The following is a 21,439-nucleotide window of genomic DNA, read 5'->3' as shown; positions in this document are numbered from 1 at the left end:
AAATACATGTATATATCCTCGTAAAGAGTGGCTTGCAAGTTCCGTGGGATTGGCCTCATTTTTACATAACTGAAGCGCAACACCACAAGCCGACGAAAGCTAAAGTAAGGTAAATAAAGAATTTGAACGGAGTCGTTGCTGTAGGAAGACAAACAGTCGAGAGAGGAGGATAGATCATTAATATCGGCGTTGGACGCCGTTAATTTGGTCGTTAGCCACTGATATTCTGTTCTAGTGTATATGCAACTTTTTTGCAGCCACCCATGCCCTCTTTTATGTTAGCCATTTCTTTCCTTTTGTTTTGATCGGCGAGAACCAAACAAATTATCTTCGCTCTCTGCATTTCAATGTTTTTAGTTTCTTCTGCCTTTTTTTAGAAGAGCGACAGCGTATAACCACACAAGCACACCATGCCAGCGCCAGCCGCATAGTCATAGCCAAAGCTCATTGGCATGCATACATATACACATCCATACAAATACCATTACGGCCACATTAGTCGGAGCAACATCAGCAACAGCCAGCACGAACGCCAATGCAATTCAAAACAACAAATCAGTCATAATTCTTACGGCAAACGTTGAGGAGCATAGCTAGAGACACAGCTAGATGTCATTGTATTAAACATTAGATACGTTCAGTTTAAATGATCTGATCGCATTTTCAAGCAATTATTTATGCCACGGAAAGTGTCAAGATATTAATAACTATTATAAATTAATAATAAAATAGAAAAGTGCGGGCTCTTGTGTTTTGTTTTTGTATTTGGAAGAGACAATTGTGGAGTGTATAATGCGATTCGGATTTAGCCTTACAATACCTAATTCTTAAATAGGCAACAATCAAAACAATCTCAAGAACAATATATGTGCATACATATGTATGCAATTAAAAACAAAAAGACAGGCGATTCCATGTTCTAAAGCCAATATTAAAAGTGAAACGAAGAATTTTAGGGATATCCACCGAATGTTACAAATTTACTGTTTCGGTGAGTTTTTTATAAAGAACATAAACAATATATAACGTATAAAAATGCGTATATGTAAGTACTTGCGTATGTGTTGATATGTATGAATGTATTACAAACCTAAAATAATAAAATCCAATCAAAACTGGACTTTATCAAGTAAATACAAACAAATAATTTATAAGAAAAATACAACACAAAGGTATGTATTGTTAGCACAGCAGAAAACAAGTACGTAAATCGACGACGCGCAATTAGAATACTCGAAAAGTACGGTCCTCAATCGGGCTAAAAGCATTGTTAGAGAAATTGCGCCATTCACTCATTCGGCTTTCGGCTTTCGACATTTGCGTTAGCTGTGCGTGGCGGCACTTGCAGACAAACTTGCAAGCTTTAAGAGAATATGAGTATAAAAAACTTTGAACGCGTATAGAAGAGCAAAACAAATAACAAACAACTGTGTCACAATTGAAATCAAAGAGTTTAGTTGCTGCTACGCATAGAGCATAGAGATAGCGAGAATGGGAGATACAAAGCAACAACAGTTTTTAATTAGGTCAAGATGAAATATCATCACACACTCCTAAAGCCAATAGATGCAATAGTGGAAATATCCATTCAAAATTCCTTGAATCAATAGGATTGATCAACAGCTCGTTATTGAACTTGAGTTATTCTCCCCATCAAGAATCAGAAAAAATCTAGGAGAAAATACAAAGGTACTATACAAATTTATGTGTAAATAAAAGAATGCTATATGTTGATCAAACTCTACAGCAGCAGCAATAGTTGCACTTCCACCATGGGTAAGTTCTGGAATTTGCGTCTACTTTGTAACTAGCAAGGCAATACATCCACAATTGTGGAAAATGTCTGCTTTGTAACCTTTTCTGCGCATATATTGTGCATACACAAGTTCATATGTATGTATGTAGGTACATACATATGTTTGCAGTGAATGAATGACTCATCTCTTTTTCGCTTTAAGGAATTTCACTTTCATTCTTTGCAAAATATAGCAATTTATTCTTGAACTTTTTGTAGTAAGCGAGTGATTAACACTCTCCCACTTACTCTCACGCTGAATTTCTAACAGTGACCACGTGCTAGCCAGTGTGCAGATCTATTTTTTTTTTGTATGTGGGAAATAGTTCGGTGTTGCACTTTTTTCTTTTCGGCTAGAAAGGTTTATAGTTCAGTCGATTGAACGTAATTTCACTTACAAAATTTATGTTTTTAACCAATTTCTTCGGTTTTTATAATTCTCATAAATGAAAATGTCCGATTAAAACACAAAAATTCAATATAAATAATATTCTCTTTATGCATACACCATATTGTACTTTTGTATTTAAACGCTACGTGCAGAGTTGAGAGGAGGTGTGGACTGACTCGTTGCTAAGCTAATCGTACAATAATGTACGCAATCTCTATAAATGCACCAGTAGCAAAAAAAAAATTATATTTAAGCAATCGACCGACAAGCGACCGACCGCCATCCACTTGCAGCACATATGTACGTATGTATGTATGTACATGCGTAAGTCACGCATACCATGTGCAATCAAAAGTTTTATCGTACACACATTCCATAGAATGTAAAATACATACATATGTATTTGCACTTGCAATAACAAAGCGACCCAACCTCGATGAAGTGATTTCATTCTGTTATATATATACAGCCATGCATACATACCTACAAACATATGCGCATACATGTATTATTTGACTCACACATAAGCTCGCGTTCACACAAAGCCAGAGGTATCACGAATACATTCGCATGACGTAAAGCCCCTGCCGCTAATCGAGTGTAGTGCAGTTTAAAGTTAATGCACTCTAACAGAAGTTCAAGGCTGAGCAAATCAGCCCTCGCCGTCATCATTGCGTTCGCTGTCGTGCGGTTGGATGTTGGCTTTGTTTTGTTGACAGTCTCGGTCTCAGTTGCTGAAGCATTTTCATGTTTTTTGCAATTATTTTTGTTCTCATATTGAATGTGATCATTTTTTGCAACAGTGAGTAAATTTAGAATAAAGCAAATATGAAAACAAATGTTTCTCAATTATTATCTATATACATGCATACATACATACGTATTGTATTTCGGTGTTTTTGTGCCCCACGACATTCCCAATTTTCAAGTGCAGCAGGTTCTTTAGAGCAAGTGCGAATCTTTGTTCTTTTATGCTCTGTTCAGACCTCAGAGCCACTGATGCTAAATAGTGTTAATGATGGGGTTAGTATAAATGCGTGCGTAGTTGTTTACATACATATGTACGTGCTTTTATGACTATATAAGTAAGACCGGCATTATCGGTATTAAGTCGTTGCTGAAAAATGAGCAACAATAACTACAGCGGTGCAACAATTCTTTAGGGTACTATTGTCTCATTATATGAAACCAGACGGAGCAGTAAAGACAGCCATGATAAAAAAACACAACAGCCGTATTACAAAAGCAGCAAAAATAGTGACCATACCGCATCGTCAGCAATAAGCAAGGCACCAAAACTGAACGAGACAACAGAAAACGACAATCAAGTCGATTTTTTTGTAAAACAGTGCACGCTTGATAATCTGAACTATTTAAAACCAAGCGGGTTCATATTTGCTAATTTGTTGACTTTTAATAATGTCAAACCTTGAACCAAAATATATCAGCATTTATACATAATAGAATATAAATAAAGAAATGTACTTATTAAAACAGATTAACGCATTCAAACTAAAATTCATCTTACATTAACAAGAATGAAAATCACCTATTCAAAGGACTCAATCATTTTTTGGATGGGCACTTTATATTTGAGTCTATTTTTAATCGCAAAAACTTTTTGGAGCACATACCAAAAATCAAACCGTCCTATCCCCGTACTAAGTTCGTATGACTTAAATGCGCCTGAGTTTGTGAGCAAAGTAAGCACATTTCGCAATGATATGGGATTTCCCAAACTCAGTAATTCGAAAATTGCATGTATGTATGTATGTATTATGTATTTTCAATATGTAAGTATGCATTTAAATGTATCACATATTGTAAATCTTTTAGATATTTTAAGCCCTGCTCAATCATTGGAGTAGTCAATGAAAAATAAAGCATCCTCATTATACGCTGTTCACATTACTGCGCGTGCACTGTATATATAGGTACATACATGCCTGTTTATATGCACATTAACACGAACGTGCAAAATTTTTACATGTATACAGCCACTAACATTCGTTCATTCATATGTACATTTTATCCTCTCGACACTAGTGTACGCAATTGCAAGAGGATCGACCGTACAACGCAATGTATAAAGCTGTTGTTGAGGAGGTGGAGATGCACGGGTTTGCAAAAGTTCCTTAAACTTCCATGAGTAGTGGCGCTGCGCCGCAAGCAGCAAACTCTTCGTCAGACGGCTTATTTAGTCAACTGAACACTCGAAATATGAGGGTGGGGAGGCGATAAATATTTGGCCGATTCACTTTTCTACACGAAGGGAAGTTTGTAGACATACTTATATGTAACATATGTATGTGTGCTTGAGACAGTACTAATGGTCTGCCTTTAATGTAAGCATAAATAAGCGCGAGCCGTGAGCAGAGTAAGGGATCGGAAAGGGAATGCCCTTAGATAAAATTCCAAGGCTAGAAGGGGAGAGCTGAATAACAACAACAGTGCAATAAAGAAGGTCATTGCCGTGGTTAGACAGCAAGAATATTTGCCATGCGCTAAGAGTAAATACAAATTCAAACACAAAACAATGAAGCCAACGAAAGCAAAACCAAATGGCTCTAAAGCCAATAAACAGATGTATGTGCATACCAACCTACGTATGTATGCGTGTATAAATAAACAAATGAAAGCTATTGCAAAAGAAAGCATGCATCGCAAACGATTAGAGAAATGCGACTTAAGAAATGTACAAAATAAAAACATGAAAAGAATAATCAACAACCCATATGTAGAAAACAGCACAAATAATATAAGCGCATGATATAATAATGATTAATCGGATAAAAATTATAATGTTCAAAATGTTTCCAAAGAAACAACTTGGATTTTACTGAAAGTTTACGAAATTTAAGTGAATACCCAATGTTTTGAAACATTTTTCTTCATATACCACATAAAAATGTATGTATGAATACGTCCATTAATAAAGAATTTTCGAAGACTAAATTCAAAGATGAGATTTGTAATATTTGAACAGCTTTGATCGAATGATATTTTATTTAATATTTTGTCATATCGAACCGACCGTACCGGCATAATTAAGGAACTGTTTTTCTATAGCCAAACATTAGTTCTACCTTCATTTTAATAATTAATATTGGGATTATTGGTATGGGGTACTTTCTACAAGCGAAAGTAAATGCATATACAAATAATTTTTTTGTTAGAAATTTGTTTTAAAATTAAAACAAATAAAAACAAAATTATTAAAAAATTAAAGCGCGAGTTTTAGACATCGGTTAGTTACAATTCTTGAATTTTGAAATAGAGGAGTAAGATTTTATATACTCGTAATCTTTCTTTTAAAAAATTCAAAGCAAAAATGTGCCAATATGTTTAAAACTCTCAAGCTTGAAAAAAGAAATGGATTTGATTACGTTTGCATCATGCATAGACAGATTGCTTATATTTTGCGCAACACTGGGTATTCAGTATTTATGTAAAAGCCTTGCAATCTTTGCTCAACGAGTTTAGGGACTTACTAAATTTCTGTACCGACTTCATGAATATACTCCAAAACTTATAAGTGATTTCCATTGGATTATCAGAACTTCGAAGAGTCTTTCGACGTAAGACACTATTCAGAACACATATTGAAAATTAAAACCTTAAGTTATCAGTACAGAATTTATTACATATATATCTGACCATATGTCAGTCGGAGTTACTTGGTTATGTCACACCTCCTTACATATGTGAAAACTACCAACTACATATATGAGTACAGGGTATACATTTATATGTATACTACGTTACACATACATACGGTTGAATCAAATCCAAAACTAAAAAGTCAGTTTAAATATTTAGAAAAATGTTGACAAAATCTTGTCAGGGAGTGCAGATTAGATACAGCAAGCCAGAACATGCTGAGTTCCGTCCAGACTGAACTTTTTATACCGCCACACATTTTGGTAAAACTTAATTTGCAGCGATTATCATAATTAACAGCCAGTTCAAATTACATTTTAAATGTGAATGGGTACATAAAGTTTGATTCCGTCTAAGCTTGGGCCAAAAATTATCGCTTATAGAGGTGGGTGTGGTTATTGACTGGCTGCGCTCATTTTGAATATAAACTCATCTTCTGCTCGTATAAAGGGAAGTGTCCTTGCTAAGTTTCGCAAAAATATCTAGAGAAGGAGTAACCTTCGGCGTCAGTTTTGGCCACAAAAATTCAGTTCAGCTGCGGCAAAACAAAGGTGAATTTTGGCCGAACATTTCAAACATTTTGTAAACCATCACTTTTTGTATTTTAATATTGATACCAAAACCCATATCTTCTGTGGGGAAAAATTGCTTTGAAATATCTATCTGCTCCTCCATCGAGTGGAGCTCACTAAGCAATTATTCAGTACTGCAGGTCGGCTCTATATATAAGTAGATACAATGTTCCGTTTGTAGGGTGAAGCCCTTGAAAACATTTAATATATGTAGTTTGGCTTCGACCGAATTTGCCGAAGTTCGTTACGGCTCAATTCGATCTTAGAAATCGTTGTTTCAGTCTTAACATTTAAAAAGTGGAAACAATTTTGAACCGATTTCAATTATATTTACACATGTCAGATCTAACTAAAGTGTGGAGCTATATGTGTACCAAGTTCGGGGGAGTTGTATTAAGTCATTATCGAGATACTTAGACTTACTCTAAAGTTGGTTTGGCTCCGCTTATTTTTGAGCATTTTGTTTGCGTCGTATTTACTTTTTTGTCTTCACTATTTCTAAAAAAATATGATTAATTTATACCAGGTATTTCCATTTTTTTTTTTTTTTTTGTGAAGCAACCGTTATGTAAGCAAAATTATAATACCCTTTACTCAAGATAGGTATAAAAAATAGGTAGATGTACTATAAGTGCCTGTAGTCGGTAAGACCGAAACACTGTCGGTTAAAGCAGTATCACACTGAAGTCGATCGTAACGTGCTCGTTTTGCCACTTGCTTTTTCTCCCTCTTTTGTATGAGATGGGGGGACAATCAACGCCAGGAATGAAGAGGAGCAAGCGCTAAAAGATTGAATGTAATCTGCAGCGCAGTAGCACTAAAACAAGCTGAGCAATTGCGCAGAATTTTTGCGATTTCGCGTCTTCCCCACCACGCTTAACAGCGAGATGGTACAGTTGTTGTTTATTGGTGACCAATCAACCTACATGATAGACTCTGTTCTAAATTTAGCACTATGAAAGAATTTTACCACATACAGCCTTCCTCTTTCTCAGCCTTTAATTCTAGTTGCTTTGACTGTGGCTTTACAAGGCACAATATATTATGCATACATACATATATAAATACTGTTTGAAAGCATGGGAGATGATATGTATGTAGTAGAGCCTAGGGGTTAACTTGCTCGTCTTCTCGACAACCTCCCTTTTCCTCGACAGGCAATTTAGTTGCTTGAAAAGGGATATCGTAACTCATAAGCGCAGTGTGTCATCGATAAATACATATTACATATTAAATATGTGCATATTGTCCGTGGTAATGTATAGAACACATAACCCATCTACATATATGTTTGTGTATGCATGTGCAGGTAATATATGTACTTATGTATATTAAATGACTTAACATTTATTTATATTATTTATATCTACATATGTGTAATTTAATAAAAAAAACATTAAATTATACAGCTACTTCACAACACGCTCATGCATATATTCTGTAACTGTACATATGTACACATACATAATTATACTACGTCTCAGAGCAATGGCGTTCTCATTTGGATGTATCTGTGTATGTATGCAGATCGAGCCCATTGGCAGGCAGCGGTTATTGTCGAGTTATTGCGAAATCGCCGGCTTATATAATATTCTTGAGTAATCAGCGAAAATTAAATACACATATTACATCCCCCTGTGATTTTTCTTATTCTCGGTATTCCTTATGCAAGCGTATTTGCATATATGTACATATATAAGTATGTATATTGCTTATATGTATGTATACAAGCAAATGAAATTTAGCTTCCATTTTTAGAATTGTGCTATCAGGAATTATTTACATGCACAGATATATTTTAATGCACGTAGGTGTACGTATAGGGTGACTCAAGGGTGATGCAGATCTATGCCAGCGATTATTTATGATACGTTAATATTTTTTCGCACAATTGGCACTAAATTGGCAAAATTAGTCACGGTGCATTAAACAGATTTTTATTTGTCTGTTTAGAATTTATGCGAACTTGTGCGAAGTATACATAATCAGATAACGTGCAAAAGTGATCCAAACATTTAATGAAAATGGTCGTTCTGTAAGAAGTGCATTTCACGCACTGCATGATAACCGATATACCACTTTTTTACCGAAACGTATGAGATGGGGAGCAAAACTACCGCATTTGGGGGTACTGAAAATCCACATGTCTTTCAAGAAAAACTTATGCACCGGCAACAAGCCACTAATTGGTGCGGTTTTTGTCCTAGCAAAACCACTGTTATGGCGAAAAAGCTTTTTATGGCCTGAATTAGATGATGTGGACTTGGACTATATGTAATTTCAACAGGTTTCGTATGGCAAACGAAGCTCCCAGTACGCATTGTCTCACGAAACGACGTAGTCAAACGGCCGGCGAGAACTTGGGGTTTGACACCATTAGACTTCTTTATCTGGGCTACGTGAAAGTAGCGTCTATGCCAATAAGGCCGCGACGATTCCAGTGCTGAGGAACGAGATCATACGCATTATAAATGATATACAGTACGAAGTACGCTAAAACAACTGTAGAGTACCTCCACTTCACTTTCAAACTTCTTTCGAATTCTTTAAATATATTTTTAATACTCAAACTCAAATTATGTAAACCATTTCGATTCACTCTACTCTTCAATTTCAATGGCATAATTCTTTTCATTTCAACTTACTCTACTTTAATGACATAATTCTTTTCATTTCAATTTCAATGACAAAAGTTCTTTTCCTTTTTTTTGAAACCCGAAACATAAGTAAACACATGGCACACACCAAATACATTTTTTTGTCATATGATACCCCACTCCAAAGCAAAGCCATAGCTCACTGTGAAGTAAGTTAACCTGAACAAAATTTAAGTCAACCTAAGCACAATTTCATTTGTATAGTATTTTTAAGTGTTTACAATTTTGTTATTGATTTTTACTTGTAACAATTTTTGATTGTAATTATGTATATTTTATTGATGACAAGGCAAAAAGAAAGTATAAAAATAAAGCCATTCTATCAGAAGGCAGCTCAGTCTCAACCTGATAGTTGGAAGGCAATCATTTGCCCTAACTGAATAAAAATCTTTTATTTACAAAGGAATCTTTAGTCGGCAGGTTTGCTCTAAAGCTCTTCCATAAAATAATAACACTTATACATTGACGATTCGGCATCACTTTTACACAACATGAAACACCCTTTATGCGCATCCTTATTTAACGGATATTGTGCTTCATTCATTAACGCCATAGACTAAAAAATCGGTTGATATAAAGAATCCTTTCGACAAATTATGTTGTTTTATTTATAAAAGATTTATGGTCACATTAAAACATCCTGCCCATGCTGTCCATAATGCACGCTTTCAAAACTAATTAGCAAACTAATGGGGCTTTATTTTCTCTTAATAATGTTGTATTTATTCTGTCCTGCCCCAGGGCTGTAAAATTTTAGTATTCTTTTCTCAGCATACTTACAGGGTTACGCGGTCTTTTCTCAACTATTACACTCTGAACAGTTGAAAGTGCAGCATTTTCTACCCTCTACATACAGTGGAGGGTAGCGTTGTGCTGCTGATTTTAAATTATCTGTGCACACAAGTTCGTCGAAATAGTTGTGCGGAAATTTTAATTGCTACAAAAAATGGGAGTGGTGCTGTATTTTTTTCTAAAATTGCTTTATCACAATAGAAGTAATAATGCAATATGGCTTCACAAAAAAATCTCTAGAAATGAACTGAATGACGATCAGAGCCTGATGTTTTTCTGTATATCGGTATTCGATTTTAAAAGAAATTTATTCTTTTTAAGGATTTGTAATTCAATTACTCTATCTAAGCGATTTGTGTAAAACATTCTGATCGAGGCACTACCACATATATATATTTAAGTATACATACACCCCGGTGGCAAAAGAAAAAATAGACTCTTAGCCTTTGAAAGCATTCAATCCTTCATATTCCCAGTATGGAAGTGTTGTGTACAGGTTTTCTTGTACTGATCTCGTGTTCTCAGCAACAAGACAACATTTAGCTTTCCGATAAAAAAATAAAAGAAACCACTATCAATACACTTAAAGTGCTCAAATAAAGACAATTTAATCAAAAAAAGATTAAAAATAATAATTGTTAATATTTTGACTTGAATAATAGCGACGCATTTCGAGTCATCGATTTCATCAGTCGTTCACATCGCTCCTTCGAGATATATTGCCAATAAACCTATTTTTTGGGAGACATTGGTGTTTTAGAGAGCTCCAGAAATTGTCAATAGAATTGACATCTGAGCTCTTAGAAGACCATTCCAGCACGTGAACACATTCATTACGCAACTATTATTGTTTTTTTTTTTTGTATTCTTGCAGTAGCCAATTGTTTAGGATCATTATTACAAGCGCCAAAATCCTCTATAGTATAAAGTAACAAGAAATGTTTCTAAATATCGATGTAATTTGTGGAATTCATTATGCCATCGTATGAAAAACAACGCCTAAACCATTATTCTTCCACCGCCGTGTTCCACCGTTTTTTGTGCTCACGGACCTCCACAGAAAGAACTGACAGAGTGATTTACGTTATTAATTTAGAGTAAATGATGCCTACGCAGAGATGCATCGAAATACATAGATATAATGTGCATGCACACATACATACATATGTATATTCATACGTTTTTATGATAAATACATTTTTATATCTGTTTTCACTTCAACATAATACGAGAGTTAACGTCATCGCGCTTAAAAATTTCTTTTTTCTTATTTCGCTTGTTTACGGAATACCGTCGAAAGTAATATAAGTAGTAGTAATATTCTACAGACTAATGCTCGAATAAGTACTGCTCTTAAGTATTTGTGTGAATAATAACATTCAATTTCTCCAAATAGCTTTTTATGTCGATCTAATGGCCAACCAATGCGCAGATGCAGCGCGGCATGCCAATGCGCCTCAGTACGGGACTGGCACTTGATATCGCCAACGACAACTTTGTATGTATGTATTTATATATCATACATACTCTTTATCCAGTGCATTGAAAGTACAGCGAACGTTGAAGGTACAACGACTTCATACTTTTGATAAGTTGGTTATATGTATATTTATACTTGTACACATGTGTATGGGTATATGTATATGCAGGCCGTCACTTAGCCATTTACGCAGCCGCTCAAGTATTTTTATTCAATTCCATTCTGTACGCATGCCATCTAGTCAGTCAAGCAACTTTAACGTAACACTTTCTCTTACTAACCGTACATTCGAGAGCCGCTTTTTGTTTCACGGTTCCAATCTTTGTGGGGAAGTGTCACTGGTGTTTTACTGCTTGCCACATTCATTTTGAATTATTTCTTGTGCCGGTTTATCTGCTGCCTTTTTTTTAGTATTCGCGCCGCACGATCGCTTATACTCGTACATGCAAGGCACTAACAGTTCCACTTTCAAGAACGACCGTCCCACTTTCACGGCATAAACCTAGAATGCGGGTTGTGTATATATACACCTATATATATACATATGTGTATATTTAAGTATGAATGAGATGCTTATAAACGAGCATTCAATAAAAACTTAAAAGTGGAACTTGGGCTTACATTCACAACCATATGTAACACTCAAGCAGCCCAAAACACCCCCACCACCCGATCCCCTTGCATATTACTCCACACTTTCTAACTATTCTCAATTCTTTCGCTCTCGTACCTTTCTTTATTCAATAGTTGAGAGCTGCAAATTTTCTTTTTATCAGCTTTGAGAGAGTGTTATTGGCCGAAGTAGTGGCATCTCGAGGCGAAATGTTAGTGGATCAAACAGAAGGTAAACCGGTTCGTTTGAATCTGAACTCTAAATTTCAATTATGTGCTCTCGTGTGCAACTTTTTAAGTTTTTTATTTGCCGCTTCTTTTTCTCCTGCATTTACATTAAATTTTTGTTATTGCTCTTGCTGTTTGAGCTTCATTACATTTTCATACGGTATGGCTGAGGTTTTTGTTGTTGTTAAACTGAGCTTGTTTGATATAACGAACAAGAAATCCGTTATGTGACCCAATTCTAAATTGAAAAGAAAAAAACTAACAACAAATAAAGCTAAAAACTGTGAAGAAAGAAAGCAAACGAGTATGGAAGAATATTAACATTGATTACATGTCGTGAATATGTATGTATGCTTATACATATGAGTTTATGATAAAAAGATACCCGTTAACAGAAGAAAAAGTAAAACTTCAGTGGCGTGCAGACGTAGAAAATTAGGAAGGTGGTTGTAAAGAATAATATACATATGTACAAAAACAATTGCAAGCGAGAAAGTTTCGTAATTATATTCATACATACATACTTACATACCCTGCAGGGAAAACGACTAGTTGCAACTGGTAACCTACTCGACAATGAAAAACAATGAATATGTTGCGTGCTTTTCTATTATATAAATAAGGTAGTGAAATTTAGGACACTATAGCCATAAACATGTAGTTTTATTTACTATTTTCAAACCTCACGCATAAACAAGAATGATATTAGGTGCGCAACTAAGTTCTCGCTGTGTGTCAATAGATGCCGCCAGCAGTGAGTGCTAGTCCATTCTAACATAACCTAAACGTCATAAAACAAGCTTAGGCATATGGTAAACAAACTGTTTCGACACATTAGTGGTTTTGTTTTGGTATTATATATACTATATACTTTTGATTTTGTGAAAATGTCTGATTTCGTGCCGAATAATCGTCATTTGCGGGAAGTGTTGATTTTCCTCTTTCATTCGAAAAAAGCGGCGGCTGAGACGCATCGAGATTGGTTCCGTCGCTTCAAAGACGGTGATTTTAATGTTGTCGACCGTCCGCGTGAAAGAAGGCCAAAAACCTTCGAAGACGCTGAATTGGAGGCATTGCTCAATGAGGATCAGTGACAAACGCAAGAAGAGCTTGCTGCAGTATTAGGAATTACTCGCTAATCCATTACCAAGCGATTGCATGCTTTGGGAATGATTCAGAAACAGGGGACTTAGGTTCTTTATGAGTTAAAACCAAGGGATGTTGAACGTTGTTTTTTCGTCTGTGAACAACTGCTCCAGCGGCAAAAAAGGAAGAGTTTTCTTCATCGCATCGTGGCGCACGTGACATCGTGAAAAATGGAGTCATTACAGCAATCCAAAGAAAAGAAAGTCATGGGGACTGCCCGGTCATACTTCTACGTCGTTGCCTCGGCCGAATACTCACGCTGCAAAGGTTATGCTATGTATTTGGTGGGACCATGTTGGTGTTATTTATTATGAACTATGAAGCGAAACCATCACTGGGGATCGGTATCGCAATACGCGGCGAGGCATGAAAAAGAGTCTCTACAGCATGACAACGCTCGGCCTCACGTTGCCAAACCCGTTAAAACCTACCTGGAAACACTGAAATGGGAAATCCTTCCCCACCCGCCATATTCTCTAGATATTGCTCCGTCCGATTATCACCTATTCCGATCAATGGCGCATGGTCTAGGTGACCAGCAGTTCCATTCATATGAAGACATCAAAAAATAGTTTGATCCGTGGATAGCCTTAAAATATGAACAGTTTTATCGCGACGGTATACGAGATCTACCAGAAAGATGGGAAAAGTAGTAGCCAGTGATGGGCAATACTTTCAATGATTCACTTGTAACCATTTTTTCAGAATAAAGTTGTATTTTCATCAAAAAAAAATAGCGAGAACTTAGTTGCGCACCTAATAGATTAAAAGGGTTCGCTATCCGAAGCAAAATTGTGACACTATATAGATAAATTGTGAGACGAGTATATATTGTAAGTTCATAAAGAGGTATGATCTGAAATTGTATAACTAATAGCTTTATATTGTTCACTTAGTTGTAGTCTGCTGAAAGTGACAAAAAAGGCTCAAATTTCTGGAAATTATCCTCATATTATTCCGCATAGATGCTGTGTATGAGATAATATTCCCATTAACATATTCCGTTGGCAAGTTTTTTATACATACAGTGCAAATTATACAGGAAGCACAGAATATTTTTAAGGCTGACATGCACAAACAGTTTTCGATAAACTATTATGTACCTGAGTCTTAATTTATTGTTGTGAAGGGTAATATAATTTATAAGGGTATTGTAATTTTGTTCATATAACGGTTGTATGTGCCTACAATAGCACAAAAAGCTGAGAATGGTGAGAGGAGTCGATTTAGCCATTCTGTTCATCCGTCGGTCTATCAGTACGCATGTTAACGCAAGGAAAAATTAATATATTATATTTCGATGAAACTTCGTACAAATATTAATTTTTATTCACATGTCATAAAAATGCCACCCATTCGCCTGGTGCAAGTAAACCAACTTGAGAAAAGAAAACGCTACCCTATGAATATGCTGCGAAAATGAATATCTGAGAGCTCTGGCAAAGAGAGAAAAATTGCGACATCACTGCGAGAAAAGAAAACACCATATACGAGTGCGGGTGTATAAAGTTCGGTCAGAACACAGGATTGCATCGAAATTGTATTACATTTTCTATGGAAAAGAGTTTATTTTTATTTTAAGTGTTCATATGATATACATATCACATAAACTGAGTTTTTAAAAACTTTTAGATGTACATAATAGACACCACACATTGACAAGCAAAGGTTTCCTCCCCTGAAGTAATACTTAGTTCACCGAAGGAGAGGAGCGGAATTTCTAACTGCGTTGTTGAACGCTTGAACGTTGTAATAAAATAATACAATAATATAAATTATAATAAAAAATATGTAATTTAAAAACATTAATTGTAATAATTGTAAATTTATACTCGAATTTACAGTTCTCCAACGAATTTTACTTATTTATTTCAACGCACACTAAAATTTTAAAATTGCCCTAAAGATTTATATCATCTCAGCTGTCAAAATAAAGCGAAATCCAGCGCAACCAAGGTATATTAAACAAGATGTGACTGACAACTCAGTTCGGCTCTTTTGTAATGGACTCTAATGTCAAAAAAGCAATACGAGAGAGAGATAAGAGAGAAAAACTTTTATTCGAGAAGAAAAGGTTTGTAATTTTATGAATGCATGTCTTGGCTAGAAGATTAACTCTGAAGTGATGTTTTACTGGTATTTAGCATCTAAGATGCCGTAATTCAAAAATACAAAACTCCGATTATTCAGTAATTTTCTCCAATTAACCCTAATATCTGTTCAGCCACTATGTGCTCCATAGAAGTGTTTTAATTGTAATGAGATAAGTAACGTTATAGATATGTAGCAAATGTGATAAATATAATATGTGCAATGAAATTAATAAATATATGTAAATATGTGTGTGCGTGGTTTTTACTTATCATATACAGTGATTGTTCAACCTCACGTAAGGCAACGCGTGAAAGTTATTATTACTGAATTGTTTTGCGTCCACGCAATTTGTTTCTCTTGTTTGTTTGTCGATAAAGCATTTTACCTCTGTAGCCACCCACCGCTTCGTCGCATTCGTCGCTGTTACAAAAGTTCATTAGCATTTTGGTCTCATTTTATTTCTTTTGAATTTATATGTAGAACACTTTAGTTTAGTTGCGTTCATTCTGTAAAATGAAATCTCGTGTTATTTACAGTTATTCACCAAACTGACAGCGGAGCAATGATTTTTTATAACTTTTTTCGCTTTTGCTTGTTTCGAGTGTACATACTTACAAAAAATCAAAAGTCAAAGAAGATTTGATTCGTTACATAAAAGTTTAAGCCCAGTTACATTTCTAACTTTCATACTTACTTATACATATGTAAGTCGAAAATTTCCAGGAAAAAGCCCCAAATTTATAACTGCATCTTTATAAAGCTTATAAATTGTAAGCGGGTAAAAAATAAGATTTTCCTATGTTTTGGTCTGCTTAAATTGAAGGTGAAAGAACGGTAATATACGGCTCTAGGTCTTCTGGTTCATAAACAAAACCAATAATGCTATACCTACATTTCCCCTAGTCTTTTTAACAACAGCTATATATTCAATGTTCCAAAAGCTCTTTCGTAGTCCTCCAGAAAATCTGCTAATAGCCCTGTCTTCGCTATCTATTGTTCTTTGAAAATCTTAACTACAACTAACAATCTGTATGAATATTACGAGTTATTACTTTCAACGTAATTCGCAAAATTTGCTGGTGTTTTTTTGCAGGTTGGATGTAAAAAGAGAATAACTAAGATCATATAACTTATCTTAATTTAGTCATAGGAACAATTACAGGCGTTTTTAGGGATTTTGCATCAATCTTTGTGCAAGTGATTGTAATTGCAATATCAATTTCTGCGTCACCAACTTTGGCAATTTTTTTTTAGAATTTCAGAACTCATCTCATCGGAGCCATTAGTATTTATAAGATTTTTGTCTATTCTTCCAAGAACCTACTACTTAATTACTTCAGTAAACTCGCTTGAACAGCCACTTTCAATACTACTGTGCATTTGGTAGTCATTTGCGTTACATATATTTTCGACTATAGAGTCTATATTGCTGTCAAAAAACTGATTTAATCTATTTACTGCTTAATTTGTTTTGATTCAGTTGTATATACTGTTTTCATAAGTTTCGGCTTAAAACTGTAGGTCCTTCCATTTGTGGAACAACATCAAGACGCACGCCACAATCAGGAAGAGGAGCTCGGCCATATATATATATATATATATATACACGTTGAAATCAAATAACACGTGTAATTTATCTATCCCCTTCATCAGAAACTTTTCTCCTTCACTTGAAGTACTGCTTGATAACTCTCCAAACTTAATGTGAATTATTAAATGATGCAATAACCTTGGAGTATGAAGCACTGAGCATTTCATATTTCTATTACCAGAAGATTTATCAGTGGCAGTGAAACTCCCTTGTTCACCTTAGTAGCATTTGATATAAATTGTTTCATACCCGTTGTGTTAGAGCTCTTAGTGTTCTAGTACAGTAATCACCTTTTTTCAACCAATCGATATTGATATCTCCTCCAATAATAATCCTTTTGACTATTATCTAACAGCTCTTCCATAAACTCTGTAGAAGTATTTATAAATTCAATTTTACTAGAACTTGATGGTTTATATACATATATACGTCAGCGAAGGTACCTATTACGAAAAAATTAAATAAAGATTACAATTCTTTATCTCAATAATTTTTTTCTAAGATATAAGCGTAACCGATTGGATTTGTGCGTGACTACCATTCGGCAGTGCTCACGTTCGAAACCCGCAATGGCAAGATTCGATATAAATATTATTGAGATTAGATAAAAACCATAGCCACTTTTTTATGCTATGACCAAATATCCGCCCGTCTGTCTGATTTTACAAGCTATTCATTTGATTCAAAAAATTAATACATAGCTATCCCTGCTTTGTGAAAGAACCAAACAGGAAATTAGCGACCTTTCTCCTAAAACTTAGCAGAAAGGACCAGAAAGCACTGGTAGGTGTTATCACAGGGCACAACGCCTGTGGTCAGCATATGGCTACCATGGGAATCATCGACGACCCAATATGCCTGGCTTGCCGTGAAAACGAGGGCACTAGAGAGCACTTTCTCGGCAGCTGTTCGGCGTTCTCTAGAATCAGACTTAGGTTATTGGAGGGCGATGTCCTGAGCATCGATAAAGTTTAAACTCTTCCAAGAGATTCGCGGAAGAGTGACCAATTTGCTCGTCTTACCACCCATACTGTATCTATCCTGTTTCTCTATTCCTTCCAGTGTAATCTATTCGGGTGTAGTACAATGGTCTTCGTGATTGAGTGCTTGGACTTGTCCAACCCCCCACAAATCTAATCTAACCTAATCTAATCATCCCAAATTAAATTTTATTAAGATTTGGGCGGATATATAAACTCTAACTTACCACTTCTCAACTTGTTTATTTCTGTTTCAACATGTTTGCATACCTTCTTATCGACTCAAGTTATGATAAGTTTAATTCAACTCAGAAAATTGTATATTCGATACAGATTAGGGCGGGTCGATTTAAAAATCGCTCATTGCTCTGTGAAAATCGTATTCTAGGGATCAAAATAAGAAACTTTGCCGAAGGAACCATACCTCTAAAACGAAATCTGATGTCCCCCAATTTGGGTCGAACGAAAAATCCCACTTTGACCCATTTAGAGTGCTCCAATCGAGTCCAAATGTATGACCGACCCCCACTAACTTTGGACGGCCGATCCACCCATGCCAGTGCCACACCCCCTGGAACTCCCCTGGGGGGTTCACCATACAATCATTTCAAAATATCACCATTTTTGGCCTTTACAAGAGAAAAGAAACTAAAAAGTTCGACCCAAATTGGGGGACATCAGAATTCGTTTTAGGGGTATGGTTCCTTCGGCAAAGTTTCTTATTTTGATCCCTAGAATATGATTTTCACAGAGCAATGGGCGATTTTTTTGCCTCTCCACAAATCGACCCGGCCTAATACAGATATATGCATGTAAATGCAGTTTTTAGTATACCTCTTAATACTCTCCATGGATCTACATTGAAAAAGAAACCGTACTACTCGTGTATAGCCCAGCACCGAGCTTCGTACTTACATATGTATGTATGCATACTTGTAATAAAAACACGACCAGCAAAAATAGAAATTAATTTGCAATAATATTTCCATTATGAAGTGTATGTATGTATGTATTTACATGGGTGGTGTGGTGTGCTGTCGGGAGCGAAGGCGATTATCATCATCACGTTGAGTCACGTTTGCGCATTTGCACAATTCACTCTCACGTGTGATTGACATTCATCAAGTCGCTGCCGAGAATGTTTGAAACAACGTGGCCGATTGGCGCCGCAACCAACACGAGGCTGTGCATAACTATTTATTATTTGGCTTGCTGCCGTTACATCAAATTCCATCGAAAACCTTGCTGGTGTGTATTGTCTTAAAAATATACAAATCAATCCGTTTAAAACAGTAATTCTCACAGTTTTTCTGAACTTTAACCTTTTCCTTCTAATGTCCTGAGCTGCTTACGTATAGCACCTTCTACAATATATCATGGATACCATATGCAGATGCTTATGTATGAATAAGGTTTTTTAGAAGAAACTAGTTTTAATAATAATGGAAATATGGGTATATAATGCATACTATGTTTACAATGCTATTAAATCGAATCCACGGGAGCATGTTTTCGCGTGCAGATCTCCACAGTTTTTAGGAAATTAGCAACAAATCGTTAATTAATGTGGTAAATGGTTATGATCATATAAATTATAATTATTTTTCAAAAGTTTAAGTTATAGGGTTGCATAATTTATCTATCATTTTTATGAAATTCTATTCAAAATATTTTTTTTTTTCTAAAATCCTCCGGAATCCAAAAACTTAGATTTCATTTTTGGTTATAACTTTCAAAGAAATGTTTGTTTTTTATTTAGCTTATGCTTTTCGATAGTTCATTTTTACTAATTAAAAATTCATTAAATGATAAAAAAGATTTTAGCTGTCTAGTCGATATTCAATCTGTTGCAATGCAATCTTTTTGAGATGATGTCCACTCTCGTTTATCTCTTTCTAAAATTCCCATCAGGTTTATAAGACATTTGCTACGCGCTTATAAAAACTGCCTCAGACTATCAGGCTTTAACTTCTAACCGTCCTGAAAAAAATTGATCTTGTTGCCCTTCTGAGCCCAAAAATTCACACCAGCACTACGACTTCACGACCATGGTACAGAATAAATGCATGCATAAGGTCATTCATCAAAATTAAACTAAATAACTTTACTTTCTTAATAACGTCTCAGCAATTCGCATGCCGTAGAATTTCTCACTTGCAAGCTGTTTTCCTTTTGCGTAACAAATATGAAAAATAACAAGGAGAAAAAACAAAATTTGCTTTTAATTTAAATACAACATTTTGCATAATCGCTGTATTATCATCAAATATATATTCACTGCATTCAATTCAATCACATTCGCGTTAACTTCTACTTAATTCGATCCCATTTACATTGCTCTCCTGCCTCCCACAAGCTCCCTGCAGTGCAGTTGACTATCGACTGTTGTAGCATCGATTTATATTGAAAAATACGTATGCATGTTATTATTTGCTTCAGTGTTTTTGTTGCTATCACAATTTCTGTTACTATTGCACTACTGATCGCCGCAACAGCGAAATGAGTGTCTAGAACATGTGAGTTGAGGGAGCGTTGCACTGGTATTGTTCATAACAACGCAGTGCACATTTCCCTACACGTGACACACGTTGTTCCTTAGTTGGCTGACAGTGGCAGCGTAGCTTGCCGCCCCGTGCTCTGATATATAAATAGCGCTGATTCTAACTTATAACAGCAGGAACAACAACAAAAACCAAGCCAACAGCAACAGCAACCACATCAGCCGACATGATATCAACAGCTGCAGAAGAATGTGTTTTTGCTATTACGTTTTTATAAGCAGAGGTGTTTCGTAACAGCTCGCCAAGCAAAACGTTGGAGAATTGTATGAACAACGTGTATGGTTACATATTTACTAATATAGCTTATGTATGTACTTGTATATAACTAGTTTGCAACGTGAGAGAATACTACAGAAAAAAATATTTTATTGCAATTGTGTCTATAAAATAATTTGCTGCGTTCGAAGCAAAGTTGAAGAAAATTAGTAGATTATAGTATAACGTCTTTGAAGTTATGTAGGTATTACTAAATTCACACAAGTTTGTAACTTTTTATATTCAGAGCACAGCGGTTCAATGTTTAGCTAATAATGATTGTTTGATGTTTGATGTTCGAATGCCTACAAGAATCGATTCACTAACTTTCAATTAAGAAGTACAAGGTGGCGCAAAATTAATAATCCAATTTTGTTTTTGAATAATTTCTTACTAAATAAAAAAATGGTTTTCAGTGACGGAAATCTCTATTGACCTTTGCGCGCTCCATTGTTGGTCTGTTTGTATACTGCAGCTGTCAAATATGATGGCGAAAAATTACGCCACCTAGTAGCTGCTTTCGAGTCTCTACTTCGCACTTCTCTGCTCACTAGAGAATTCTGCTGCTCGCCAGGCAAAAAATTTGTATGTGAAAGCAATAAAAGTCTATCGATATGCAAGCAAA

The 21,439-nt window shown here is 35.4% G+C and overlaps 1 protein-coding gene across 2 annotated transcripts in view; it reads left to right on the top strand.

Moving 5' to 3' along the window:
* The first annotated feature begins 550 nt into the window (after nt 1–550).
* The window catches only part of LOC128865434 (probable serine/threonine-protein kinase tsuA), a 30,737-nt gene continuing 9,848 nt past the window's right edge, over nt 551–21,439 (top strand). The window contains exon 1 of one of the 2 annotated variants that reach the window (XM_054105814.1): nt 551–991. In XM_054105814.1, coding sequence (XP_053961789.1) covers nt 883–991 — 109 coding nt within the window. In that variant the 5' untranslated portion in view covers nt 551–882. Of the gene's footprint in view, nt 992–15,219; nt 15,408–21,439 lie in introns of those variants that run through there. The other variant, XM_054105815.1, reaches the window with a different exon arrangement.

This window comes from Anastrepha ludens, chromosome 5 (genome assembly GCF_028408465.1).
Source record: "Anastrepha ludens isolate Willacy chromosome 5, idAnaLude1.1, whole genome shotgun sequence".
NCBI lineage: Eukaryota > Metazoa > Arthropoda > Insecta > Diptera > Tephritidae > Anastrepha > Anastrepha ludens.
This window is presented reverse-complemented; position numbering and strand designations above follow the sequence as displayed.